The sequence below is a fragment of the Bombus vancouverensis genome, chromosome 6 (assembly GCF_051014615.1).
Source record: "Bombus vancouverensis nearcticus chromosome 6, iyBomVanc1_principal, whole genome shotgun sequence".
NCBI lineage: Eukaryota > Metazoa > Arthropoda > Insecta > Hymenoptera > Apidae > Bombus > Bombus vancouverensis.
Genome location: NC_134916.1, coordinates 1,200,181 through 1,214,110, shown reverse-complemented (window position 1 = coordinate 1,214,110; position 13,930 = coordinate 1,200,181). Strand labels below are relative to the sequence as shown.

The window sequence follows — 13,930 nt, the reverse complement described above, 5'->3', positions numbered from 1 at the left end:
TATTACGAACGTTTTTAATTGAACAAGCTCAAAGCTTCATTTTAATTTTACATATTTTTTTATATCGTCTACATTGCTGTAAAAACATCGACATTCCAATAGATAGTTCTGTTTAATACATTTTGTATCGAATAACTTTGTGTAATATCACTTATACAAAACTATATCGATTGCGATTTAAAACTGCCTCGTTTACCGCATAGTCCACGCATTATATGTTACGTAGGTACTCGTAGATGGTAAATGTATATATAGGTATGTAGTACTTACCTTGCACTGCAATTTACAGAAATTAACTGTAGAAACGTTTCTAATGTGATTAAATATATTAAAACTCGTAATAGGTATGTACCACACTTTTCCTGCTTTTCCTTTCTCTATACATATTTAAGTCTCTTTATCGTATTTAACAAGCCACGCGTTGTAATTATTAAGAAATGTCTGGAAAGTCAAATCACGTATCTATGCGTTCCTTTTCTCTTGCTTATTGAACAAATAAAACAGAGAAACGCCCGCCATTATTTGTCTGTTCAATATTTACTAGTAAATCTGTATTTACGATTTTAAATTGTTGCTACGACAATGTTTTCGGTGACAGTAATAAAAATAGTATCGATGATCGCTTCGTACAATGTTTCTCTTTTTACCTCTGGCCCCAGCCGATAACTTTTATGGACAACAAAGAACAGAAACGTCAAAACATACAGAGTGTTTCATAACTTATAAATTGCATTATCGCTACAAATTTACAGCATATGGGTACATATGTATATAAAAGATAATTCCAAACCGTTTTAATTCTCGAGTAAACGTATAGTACAATGTGTTATTCTTATAGTAACAATATCAAGTATCTTTATCCTTAAATATTATCATCACACGCTGTCAGCGTGTTTCTATCAATTTCCACAATTTTCTATGCTAACAATGATAATGGTATTAACAAATTAAACATAAGCATAAATATAAATATAAAGAATTGAATAAAATGAAAGATAGATGATAATACAATTTACAGCGACACATTTTTCTTTTATTTTCCTAAATAACTTATGCTTTAAACTATTCATATTCATATATTCAATACACTTACGAAACATGGAAAAGAAGAACGCTACGAGATATCTATTTATGACAAAATTTTAATAGCTGTATAAATATTAAATTATTGTAGCAAACTGGAGGGCGATTTCGTTAGATTAGATTAGAATACGTTTAAAATAAAAGAAGATATGTTTGCAAAGTACAAAAAGCACAGTGTACTAAAATTCCCCATTAGAGATTAATTTACAATCCATGAAACACCCTGTATACACATGAATGTCAATTGTATTTCAACCAATCGATTACCAGCATTTTTCTATAATGTCGAATATAATTCAAATTTAATGGGAAATAATCAGAACAACAATTTCTTAAATATATCCTCTTTTATACGTTAAAATTTATTTGAAATTGTTGCTCGGACTGTTTTAAACGCCATTAAACGATATTCAATTTCAATATCATCGATAAAATGATCATTAAAATGCACAAAAGTGATAGTAATAAAAGTTGTTATTCTCGTCGCGTATGCCATAATTATATGTTCAAACTGATCGATACATAGAAAAATATTATGTATACATAATACTGCGATGAATCGTAAAAGGAGAATCGATATCGACATCGATCGATATTAAACTTGTCGTTACATGGTATCTTACATAAAAATATGTTAAAAACGAGCGAAGAGATATCGCCAAGCGTTTAGTTTGTCAGATACGTGCGTATTATGTGTATTGACTGAACGGGGAAAAAAGAAAAAAAAAAGAAGTACATGACTTTCATCATACTGAAAATATAAAAGGCATACACGTTTACGGGATACATCAATTGGCAAAAAGCTGAGATTAACGAAGACAAATCGAATGAAGAAATCAACAGACTCCGCCGTAATTAACGGAGAGTCCACTGATTAATCGTTCGCCAACGGTAAATTCTACATATTTTCATTAAAGATTAAAGCGAATGCCGGGTGTTTAAGTTGAAGAGCTTCGCACACACGAATCATATACCTCTACAGACTTAAACGATTAAATTTATCGATATACTCGATGAAAATTTGTCGGCTACGTTAAATGAACAGACGATATGCAACGTTTTTGTTTCATGTTTTTTTCTGCAATGTTCCCACATTAACCATCGTTGAAGTATATCTATATATTTGTTTCGTTTGCGCAGTGAAGAAAAGCTGCTGGTTCGTCTTTCTTTCTGTCAGAGACGCGTAGCGGTGAAATCGCGCTTATTGTTAGATCTACACAAATATGCGAGTTACACAATGTTTACATGTTGTGGCTCGACCTTTGGACAATTTCGATTATCCTGACAAAATGCATCGGCGCATCATAGTCGCATACGCGATGCGATCTCACTTATGCGATAAAAACGAATATAAAACTATTTGTAAAAGATCGCAAGAACGGTACATGATGCATCTACATGCGCCGCATTTCGTTCATACCGCTACCATTTTATTTAGGCTCGATCGTTACCGATTAAAACAGGATACAAAGGTAAAGCGTGTTCGTATTCCTCCGTTTCTCTTCCATCATACGGCGCACGATGATACTCTCACATAATTCTTCATCTACGTATGTACACACGTAGATAATGCTAACATGCTTTCTTACCAATATATTTATTGATCATATCTAATTGATCGGTATAGATAAAATAATAAATATAAAATATATTAAATTGCCATAAAAGGATTTCGAAAAATGAAAAAATGATTTGATATATTATATAAATCTTTATCTTTAAACATGCTCCTTATCATATTGCATTTCTTAATTATTTTTTTCTTTTTGTTTCTTTCTTCTTTTTTTTTTTCAACGTTTTGCCATTATTATTTCCGCATCGCACACACGCATACACAGGACAGGAACAATCACGGGCGCTCTGCCCTTCCCCTATCTATTATACTACATATAATATTTCGTTCTATCGGAAATAACTTAATATCTATATCCAATATATTAGGTATTAAATAATAATCGTATCATCAATATATTAATTTTAAATAATATAATTTCTAACAAAACACCCGCCACTCAACAAATAATCAAAAATATATGATATTCGACGATATTCTTATTTGGAATTTCAGTAAAAATAATTGCGTTCTTAAGGTTTCTACTACTCATTATTATAAACTCTCGTGTAATATAATTATATTATTGGCTAACGTAAGGTTCCTTGTAATTCACAAATACATTTTTGGCATACTACGATGCGATACATTGACTATATATGACGCTAACGAATAACATATGACTCGAAATAATAAGGATACAGGAGATTATTATAGGTATGACCACACTTTCCCCAACAGAATAGAGATTGTGATTCTAAAGAAATTAAATAAACGTTAATGCTTGTCATAGGAAATGTACAAGTACGTGACGGGTTAGAGTACAAATACCGTTAAAAAGGACAATATTTTCCGATTAAAAAGTTGCAATAAGAAAAATATAATTTCATTAAAACAAAAGAGAAGTTTACAAAATACCGTTTTATTCCACGCAGTGATCGAATGTGAATTATCATTCTAAATCACTCGAATCATCTATCTTTTTTGAATAATAGTTCTACGTACTCGGTAAGATTTTATTTCATTTAAAATCGTAAAAAGCAATAAATAGATATTTATAAATTTACAACGGAAAGAATTATGAAATATTTACTGTGATATGGCAGTTTGATAAATTTAAATTAGAACTCTATAATTTCCAAGAAAGTTTTGTAACTGCTCGAGTACGCGAAACTTAGTGTTTCAGTTAAATTTTAATCAGATCAATTCCATTTCTCAACACTTCGTTATAAATGACCGTTATTAAAAATGAAACTTACATTATCTCTGTGTAATAAAATAATGCATATGCATGGATCTCGTGAACCATCGTAAGACAATGGAAGTGTGTTCTGTTTCCTGCTTGGTGTCCGCTTTCATCTCACCCATAGAACACAGTGCATAGTGCATACATTACTATTTTCACTAGATGGTCAAATACCCCAGGCGTTTGATTTCTACCTTGAAACTGTTCGAAGGTCCCCTCCAAGAAGGGCGCCACAATGATACATAGCATATACGTATTTGTATCCCCAATGTGAAAAATACTCGTTTAAATATCGTAAATACTATTTCACAAAAAATAGGACTCTCTATATAAAATTGTCAAATTCTATCATCTCCCTAAAAACGTATCCATTTGCGGTAAAACAACCCGTATTGATGAAAGAATGATCGCACCGATTGCTTTGACACGTAAACATCCGATTCACGTCAAATGGTATTTTCATTGTCAAGCAATACTGAATATTGCAATAACTTGATTATTCATTTGGATACTCGCGGTGCGGTATAACGAATTCTATACACTTTTATGCTATCTTCGTCATAGATTTAGATATGAGTTTCAGAATGTTTATTGCCAGAATTAATAAAAAATTGAAGACTTTTATCGTATCGCAAGTAAGAAAATAAGTAAAGCAACGATATCTATCTTATAAGTATATATAATAATTACCCACTTTAACGTAATATTAATTATATATCTTTTTTATATTGATGACTTTAAGAATTCGACTATTTTGCGTCATTATATGTCAAGAATCTATTTATTCTCATTTCCCTTAAAAATGTAAGACCTTTTTAAGCAGTGAAATTTACCTTCCAAATAACCATTGTATAAAATAGGTAACATACAAGTAGAAAATTCTATTCGTGATCCGTAACCCTTAATTATAGAAAAAAATGCATTTATACCTATATAAACATTTTTCTATATACATAAAGATTCAAAAACAATTATCGAAAACATCGATGAAAATTCATTGATCTTTAAAATCAAAATAATCTCATCAATATGCCTATTACGCTTGAAGGGAGACCTACGTTCAGTTTCAATTTATGCAGCAAATTTTGTGCATTCCATTGGTTCCAGCACGAAGCAGTTTATAAAAAATCGAGTCATCCAGGATTCTTAACAAGTTTTTTACCGCGATAATCGTAAACGCGTCGACAAAAGAGAACCATATCCGAGGGTACTGGTATCGGAGGCTGCCGATTTTCTCTTGGATATAGTTGATCACCCGGCGGAACTATTAAACCGGGGCTTTCTAACCCTTCTTCGATTCTTCGTAAATTTTTACGATACCTATAAATAATATTAAAATTGTGATTGATGTTTATCTTTTTAAGATGTTTTATCTTCTTAAATCTGATACTCCTTTTTATGTAAAATATTTAACTGCTGCATTAAATAAATTGCGTTGCAAGTTATATTCATTAAAAAGTAAGTTACATTTTTATAGTTTTATATTGTCATTATTGTTCAATTCCATTTGAACAATAATTATCATGAGATATTAAACTTTAAACCTTTGTATTTTTGTTAAAATATAGACAGTGCTTGCAACAATGAATTAACTAGAATTTATCTGCGTTAGGTGTCGATAATGATAATAAACAATTATTAGAGTTAATTAGTTTTTTTCTTTTTGTGAACTCAAAATATCTTCGAGCCTTTAAAATGAAATAACTCACCGACAATATTCATTGAATGTCAAAATATAACATTTATCTTCTATACAAGCAACACTATTTGCATCTCGATGCCGTGAAGCGAAAACTTCGTCTTCGGTATCATATTGAGTTCTACCTTGCTCGGTATGTTCAGGTCTGTAGTACCATAACAAAGAAAACATCATTTCACCTACAACAAAACTTATTTGTTTTATTTAGTTTAAATTTACTTTATTATCTCTAAGAACTACCATTAAGAAACAAACCATCATCTGGATTTTCCCATAGTGCAGCAATTTTTGCTACGAATGGTAAATCTGCTTTTCGTGGGCCACTTTTTAGTAAAACGCAATCACGAGGTCTTAGAACATCACCACTTTCATGTTTCATGCTCGCATAACATCGACGTATAGCCGATTCTTCGTTCTAAGACAGGTAATAAAATAAATAGAGCTGTTCAACATATTTTTATATCATGAATAAATCTGTTAGTTGTATGTTTACCGTTAAATAAACTTTGGCTTCGAATGGATCACCTTCCCAACTCCAACCGTTACTCCATTTGGGTTTTAAAAACGTTTTTCTGGTTAATAGTAGGCTTTCGCTTCCTACTAAGCAATCTTCGATTTTAGAGCTAGATTTTTTCACAGACAGTTTCTTCGTATTTTTTCGCTTCTTTTTTATCAATGCTGGTTTCTTACAAGACTCCTGAATGTCATATGTTTTAGATTTTGTTGTACTGTCAGGCTTTTTACCATTATCCTTTGTCTTCGCTTCATATACTTTGGATTTTCCTTTTCCTTTATATTTATTCTTCTCGTGTGTTCTTGATTTTGTTCGTGTTTCCGTTCTACTTTTGGATTGGTTACTCTTGGTAATTACCTTTGACAATTTTTCTGATGTCAATTCTTTTACTAAATCAACTTTTTTAACAACCTTCTTCGCTGCTGGCAATAAGTTTACCTCTTTCTTTTTCTCTGTTTTTTCAACATTTTTGCTCTTACGATCTCTTTTCTGTGTCATCTGTAAGCTTTGTTGAATAACATTATTAATAGTTTCCATAATAGAATTATCACTGGCAGCACGCTTCAAATAATTTGGAATATTGTTACTTGTACTTTGTTTAGAAGTTTTTGACTTCTTTGTTATATTTTCTGAACAATTTGGATACTCTACTTTACGTTTGTGATTTTGATTATCTTTTTTAGGTTGTTTTTTCTTTGAAACACTTTCATCGCTGTTGTTATCAACCTTTTTTATAAGTGGTAAAATTGGTATAGAAATTTTGGTTGAAAAATCACTATTATTCAAATCTTGCGAAGAACCAACGGAAAGAGTCCTTTTGCTTACTTTCCTTTTTTTCCTACTATCGGATAAACTATCCAAAGATAATTTTCTTTTCGATACTTTTTGACATTTTGGATGTTCTTCTTCTATTTCTGGTTTTTCTGTACTTTCTTTATCTATAGTTTCCTCGATAGTTTCTTGTACAGTTGGCTCATAATCCGGTTTTTTCCAGCTTTCACTATCGATCGTAACAACATCACTCAATTCCTCCTTAACATCTGGATCTGCATCCAATTTATCATCAAGTAATATTCCAGAATCTTTATCAATTTCAAGAATGGCCATTTGCCCTTCCTTCATACATTGTTCACATTTCATGATATCGCATTTGTAATCTGATTCACATTTAACGTTACAATTTGCAACGCAGGACACATTGTCGCCCATTTCCACACTACAGGATTCACATTTCACATTATTATTTTCCAACTTAAAATTATGAAATTTGTTACTTGAACATATTGTTACTGCTAGCTTTTCAGATGGTGAAAGAGTTTCCAATTTGACTTCACAGGTTGATGTACATGCATGTTTCTGACATCCGCACTTTTGTAACTTATCCTCTGAACAATCTTTCTCATCCTAAAACAATTGTAATTACGAATTATAAATACAAAATGTGTCAATACATCTCTTATAAACTTGTAAAACTATTACATTAGTTAATATAGTTATTATAATTTTATATTCATTGAATATTGATCCATGGCATGAGTATATTATGGAAATTTAATAATTCATTTATAAATCTACATTAATCTGTAATATTATAACATTATAAACTTCAAGTTAAAAGTCGACTATAACAAACAATTCTGAAATATTTATTACTTTCATAAACCTATCGGTTTGACAAGCAACGTATATAACACGTGTTTAATTTGTTCAGATATTATCGTCGGAAGTACGATAACACGCATTGTGCCATGATCGCATTTAAAATCACTTTTGTAAATAATGCTTGAAAAATCATCAGATATTTTTATACGAATTTAAAGTACAGAAAGCATACTTTCTACATGTTCACTTCTCACGATGTAGGCATTGAAACTTTTATTCATTTTCGAAAATCCTCCATCCGCGGAGTGCGTTTATTAATGAAACTGCTTCGTCGTTGAAGAGTTAATAATACAAGAAATGTACCAAATAAACAACAGTAAATGAGCGATTAACGAATTACAAGAATACTATAACATACGATAAAATTGATAAGATAGCATGGTTCAGGTTATAAAATACTCTAAACGTAACACAAACCTTATTCTTACAATCCGAATTTTGCGGGCGATTATGTCCACCGACTAGATTGTGAGACGGAGGGACCGACGGTTGGTTCTGATTCAGGTTGCGATGAGTGTTAAGTTGGACGCGATCCGTATCCCAGGCATTGGCACCGTGAGGCGGCGCTAGCCCGGCTAGCCCCCTCGCCGGCGAGGGCGGACCTACCAAAGCACTGGGCGGCAATGACAGACCGGGCCCCGATACCACTGGCGCTCCCTTACCATTACCAATAAGGGGCCCAGTATCCACGTTTTTTGGACAAGACTGCATCGGGCATGGGCAACCCTGGAAGGCTGCATCTAAAACGAATTATTTTCTAATATCATTTTCATTTTATTTCGTATAATGTAATTAATAAAACAACTACAACATACTTTATCCTATCATTTCTTTTTTCTCAATAAGATTACCATTTTCAAATTCATAGTATTTAATAATAACTAACAATTTAATACTAGAACAACCATGAATCTTAACAGCATAATTTATAATGATTTTCTAGGAAGGAAAAATCGTCCTGTACATAGACTATTTTATACAAACAATAACGAAAATATGTTTGGTAACTATTTAAGATACTCACGATCTACAAAAGGTCTTCCCTGAGAATGCAAGTATGCCGGATTGGGTGGTGGAGGAGGTGGTGGTGGAGGTGGAGGATATCCTCCATAATATGGTGGCAGAGGGTATTCACCAGGTGGCGGTGGAGGTGGCTGATAATCAACAACTGCTGGACCTCCTGCAGTACCACCGCTACCAGGACCGCCGCCTCCACCAGATTCCTGATATCCATAATACTGCCTGAAAAGGTACCTTTTTTTACAGTACATTAAAAATCAAAATTGAATATAATCATAATTTTGCTAAAGTAACGAAAAATAACACGGTTAGCATATTTTACCTTCTATAAGTGGGTGCATATTTATAATAAGGCGGTGGATGAGCATGTGGATGAGAATATGTTGGTGGATAACACAAATCTGCATATTGTGGTGGTGTACCATAGTATTGAGGGCAATACGCCCTATAAAATCCACCTCCTAAAAAAAAAAAAAAAAAGTAGAGATGTTAACTGATAAGCAATTCAAAATCTTTAAAAATACCTTACAGAAAGTTCATAAGTTGAATTTTTTATTGTATGCATTGTTTAGATATTAGAAGAATTTTAGGCTAAGAAAGTTTTTTAAATAAAATGTTAGAAATTAAAGTTAGTGGTACAACAAAAAGAATTTTTGTTAATTTGTAAATCTAAATATTCGGAATATATGTACATCCCATTGATTTTATACCACACTATACTCTTCTTAATAAATATATGGATGAAAAAAATTGTTCAAAGCATTAAAGTAATTGAAATTTATCAAATTTAAGATTGTAATGTAAAATAGTTATTAGTATATAAATATACCTGTACTGCTTGTTCCTCCAGAAGTTGTAGAAGTTGCAACTAAATCATCTGAGCCTTCAGAATTCTGTGGAGGTGTAGGTGTTGGTTCTGGCGGAGGTCCCTTAATAGGTGGTAAAGTTGGTGGGTGCTGTATCAGTGGTCCAGCCGGCTGATAATATCCTAATGTTATATTTCGTGTATATTATACTTCTATGTATTTTTGTTCTTTCAAACATCAACTTGATTTTCAATATATTTCACACTTATTTAATAAATAATTATAATAAATAATACAGATAGTTTACCATGTTGATGTGGTGCTGAAAATGCAGAATGTCTTCTAGGTGACATATTTGGATGATTACTCTGACTCCCTGGTGGTTGCATAGAAGATAGCGCCCCCAATGGTGTATATGATTTACAAGGTTGCTCCAATTTTTGCTGGCGCAAAAGATATAAATGCATTTAACAATTTTTAAATTAATACATACCTTTTTTAAATTATATTTAAAAATAAAGAAACTCTGAAAACACATAACAATACCAACCTGATCATGGAGCTCAGTAGCAACTGCAGTAGCTGCAGTTTGAGTATGACTTGTTGAACTTATTCTATATTGCATGCCAGCAATACTGCAATAACCTTCATGATGCGTAGATCGAGTTTGATTAACATAAACACCTTAAAATAAAAATTTTGTTCTAATGTAAATAGCAAACAAATGTGAAAAGTGAACTTAATGAAATATAATCGCGTACCAGTAATAGTAACATCTGTGTCTTGGTTCACAATAACAAGTTTATTAGATGGTTTTAGAACTTCATCTTGTTCTGGATTTTGCCTTGACTTTCGTTTCTCAATGTCAGAATCATTTTGTTTACGCTTTTTAATAATTTCCACTTCTGATTCACTGGAACAATCAGAACTGCTACCACAACGATTTTTTTCATCTGAGTAGGAAGCAGCTAGAATAGCTGTAGCATTGAGGCTTGCCATTCTTTTACAAACAACCATATCCTTTAGATCCATTACTTCTTCATTTTTCTTTCTTCGTTTGATTATTTTTTTCTTGTTATGTTCCATATTTTTATCACGTTCACACTCATCATCAGAAGAAGATGAAGATGACGAACTTTCTAACATATCCCAATGCTTTCCACGTAATCCTGGTACATTCCTGAGTTTCCTTTTTGGGATATTTTCTTCTGCTTTAGTTTCTACCTTCTTTTCTTTTTCTTTACGAATTTGCTCCTCTTTCTCCTCTTTATTTTTCTTTTGTTTTTCCTTTTCAGGCTTTGGTTTGCAGAAACCACCAAGATAAACCCCTCCAGTTTCATTTTCATATAAACAATGTACTTTGGCCAATGCATTCAGGGAAGCTACTCTATATCGTTTTGGTCCACTCCAAAATCCAAACAATCTCATTCTTCTAACACGTTCATCAGATGGTGAACCGGATCTTTCTTTTTTTTTAATTTCTTTCTGCTTATTTTTTTTTGTTTCATCATCACTTTCATCTTCTGATTCTGACAATAACGTATTGCCACTTATATTGTCCCCATTAATCGGTTCATCTTTCAAGTTTGTGTCAAGTATATTTTCACTATCAACTTGCTCTTGTTTAGAAGATGCGTTATCATTTGAGCTATCTTCACAAACTTTTATTTGTTTACCAGATTCCTCGGATGATGTTTCCTCAGAAGAAGAAGAAGTTTGGCTAGTGTTCTCTATTTGTACTTTCACAACTTTCTTTTTCATTATCTTTTTCCCTATTTTTGGAGCGCATTTAACAATCTTTTTAATATCTTGTGATTTTGACTGAGATTGTTCTTCTTTACTACTTTTATCAATGTCTTTATCGTCTTCCAATTCGCTTTTTATATTAGTTGTATTTACTTCTTCATTTAATTCATCTTTAGTTATAATCTTCTTATGTTCATTTGTTAATTTTTCTGTTTCTTTTGCATCCAATCTTTTCTTAGATATAACTTTTTCTACAAGTGTTTTTAGCTTATCATCTTTTTTTAGTGCAGTATTTATTTTATTACTTTTTGAAGGCAACTTAGCTTTCATATGTTTTCCTAATTTTGGTTTTTTCTCTTGCATAATTTTGTTTTTAGAAATATTAACATTTTTTCTTTTTGTTCTTTTCATTGTTTCATCCTCTTCACTTACAGATGTTTCTTCATCTTTTACCAATTTGCTTAGTTTAATTTTTTTATCCACCAGGTTTTGAACTACCGATAAATGTGATTTTTTAGCTAAAACAGTCTTTCTAGAAATACCTTTTTTTTGCATTGATTTTGCCTTAGAATCTTTTTTAGTTCGTCCTAAGGGAGATTTAGTATTTATCATACCTTTCTCAAGGAGCTTTTTACGATCTGATTTCTTATCTTTTATCACAGATATTTTCATATTTTCCTTGATATCAGGCTTCATCAATTTTGAATCTTTCTTTTTCTCATCTTTACATTTTTTCTTCACAATGGTACAAAGGTGATCTAACTTATCCTCGTGCAAATCATTCTCTTCTGTAACATTTGAAAGTTTCGCTTGTTCTTCTACATTTTCATCATCAAATTTACCACATTTCTTTTTGTCTTCTAGTTTTTCAGGTTTCTTCTTATTTTCCATTAGTTGTTTATCTACTTTTGGCTTCTCTTCCATTTTTTGTAGTTTCTTTTTCTCTGCACTGTCGCAAGTACACTCATCTGTGATCTTCTCATCTGTTTTATCTGATTTCTTTTCCTCAGTTTTTTCCCACTTCTTTTCATAATCTTTTATACACTTCTTTTTTTCATCCACTCTTTCAGATTTTTCTTTTCGCTTTTCTTCAATCTTTTTCTTATCTTCTATCTTCTTTCTTTCCTCAGTTTTATCTGATTTCTTTTTATCACTTTCTATTTTTCTTTTTGCATCCTCCCCCTTCTCAAGCTTCTTAGGCTTTTTCTCTTTTCTTATATCAGATATAGACTTTTCTAAAAATGATCGACGTTTTTTAGCAATTGTTGGCATCTTTGTTGCCTTCCGGGCAACTGCTGCCTTTTTCTGTGGCTTCATTATGATTGTTTCCTTTACATTTTCAATTTGATGGAAATGTGCTCAATATTTAAAAAAGCGCTGAGCAAACCATTAAAACTACCTAACTGCCATTGTAAAATATTATAACTCTTGTAACTTTTTTTGAAACTATCTCTGAAAATAAAACAAATACATGAAAATTTATTAGCATTTTTTTATCATAGAAAAATAACACAAAACATATAATAGCAAAGTAAACTACTTTTGAAATCTACTTTTTTTGAAGATATATTATTAGCAATAAGAGAACTTGTCTTATATGCATTAAAAACTTGTATAATGCAAAGATAATTCGATTATTTCTCTTTTTTTTATGAGAATTTCAAGATGACGACGAACTGACACACACACATACTAGTATTTTATATTGTTATTCGAAATAAACCATGTTTAAAGGCAATTAAAGTACAAGTAAAACGAAGTGAAACCAGTTCCATATTTCCTAACAGTCAACAAAGTATCCAAATTCTACGGTAAAATGAAGAAGAATTACGATCGAGATTGTCGAATGCGCGAACTTTCATCGACTTGTTGACAAATCGATCCCTTTGAATTTCATTACTTCCATCATATAACATGCATCAGATAAATTCGTTGTTCAAAATTTTTCACTAGAATCCGTTCGTATTTCATAGAGAAAATACAGGGAACTCACAAAAAATGTAGAACCCACGTTGAAGATAGAGAAATTAAAAGGACAAGGACAACAGGATACTTTTTAAATGTATCCGTAGATGGCCACAAGTGGCTAACATAAACCTACTCTACTGATCGATGAATTTGTCACGTACGAAATTTTGCCAAGCTCATATACTATTATAAAAGTTTCTAGTAATATATTTTCAACAAAATCACTTACATGTGTAGAATATAAGTATAATCGGCCGACAAAAAATATACATAAACTAACGCATAATTTATGTTTACGTCTATCAAGCCCTTTTATTCTTACACACGGCCCGCGAACGCTTTTTTAAACAATAAATTAATACACCAATACAATAGACTAGTCCGAAAATATTTTATTTGAACACACCACCAAAAGAAGCAATAACACGATCGTTTTACTAATACTTCCCGTCTGGTTTCATAAGATCTAACACGGATTTCGCATTTCTTTCTCCCGAAACACGTATCTCACTCGACGTCCCTGCCCTTTTACCGTTGCCTTGTCGGCCATTTTCTTCCTCGCGCCGCTCCCCCACTCCTCCTTTATACCATACCAAATAACAGATTCTATCTCTGTGGTTTTATATTCTGTGGT

The 13,930-nt window shown here is 31.9% G+C and overlaps 1 protein-coding gene across 5 annotated transcripts; it reads right to left on the bottom strand.

Annotated features, from left to right (window-relative positions):
* Window positions 1–13,873, bottom strand: LOC117161259 (Histone gene-specific Epigenetic Repressor in late S phase). 5 transcript variants are annotated; one of them, XM_033342644.2, is made up of 12 exons: window positions 13,526–13,873; window positions 10,344–12,780; window positions 10,133–10,266; window positions 9,890–10,025; window positions 9,606–9,764; window positions 9,099–9,237; window positions 8,781–9,010; window positions 8,174–8,496; window positions 6,074–7,498; window positions 5,836–5,995; window positions 5,591–5,759; window positions 1–5,201 (listed from the first exon to the last, which is right to left on the bottom strand). In XM_033342644.2, exons 2-12 carry the CDS (start codon window positions 12,643–12,645, stop codon window positions 5,015–5,017), a joined length of 5,364 nt encoding a protein of 1,787 aa, XP_033198535.2. In that variant the 5' UTR covers window positions 12,646–12,780; window positions 13,526–13,873; the 3' UTR covers window positions 1–5,014. The 5 variants fall into 5 exon arrangements, with proteins under 5 accessions (XP_033198535.2, XP_033198540.2, XP_033198536.2 ...); XM_033342649.2 differs by having other exon boundaries at window positions 8,781–8,998; XM_033342645.2 differs by lacking the exon at window positions 13,526–13,873 and adding an exon at window positions 13,322–13,479.
* Between the last annotated feature and the right edge of the window lie 57 nt (window positions 13,874–13,930).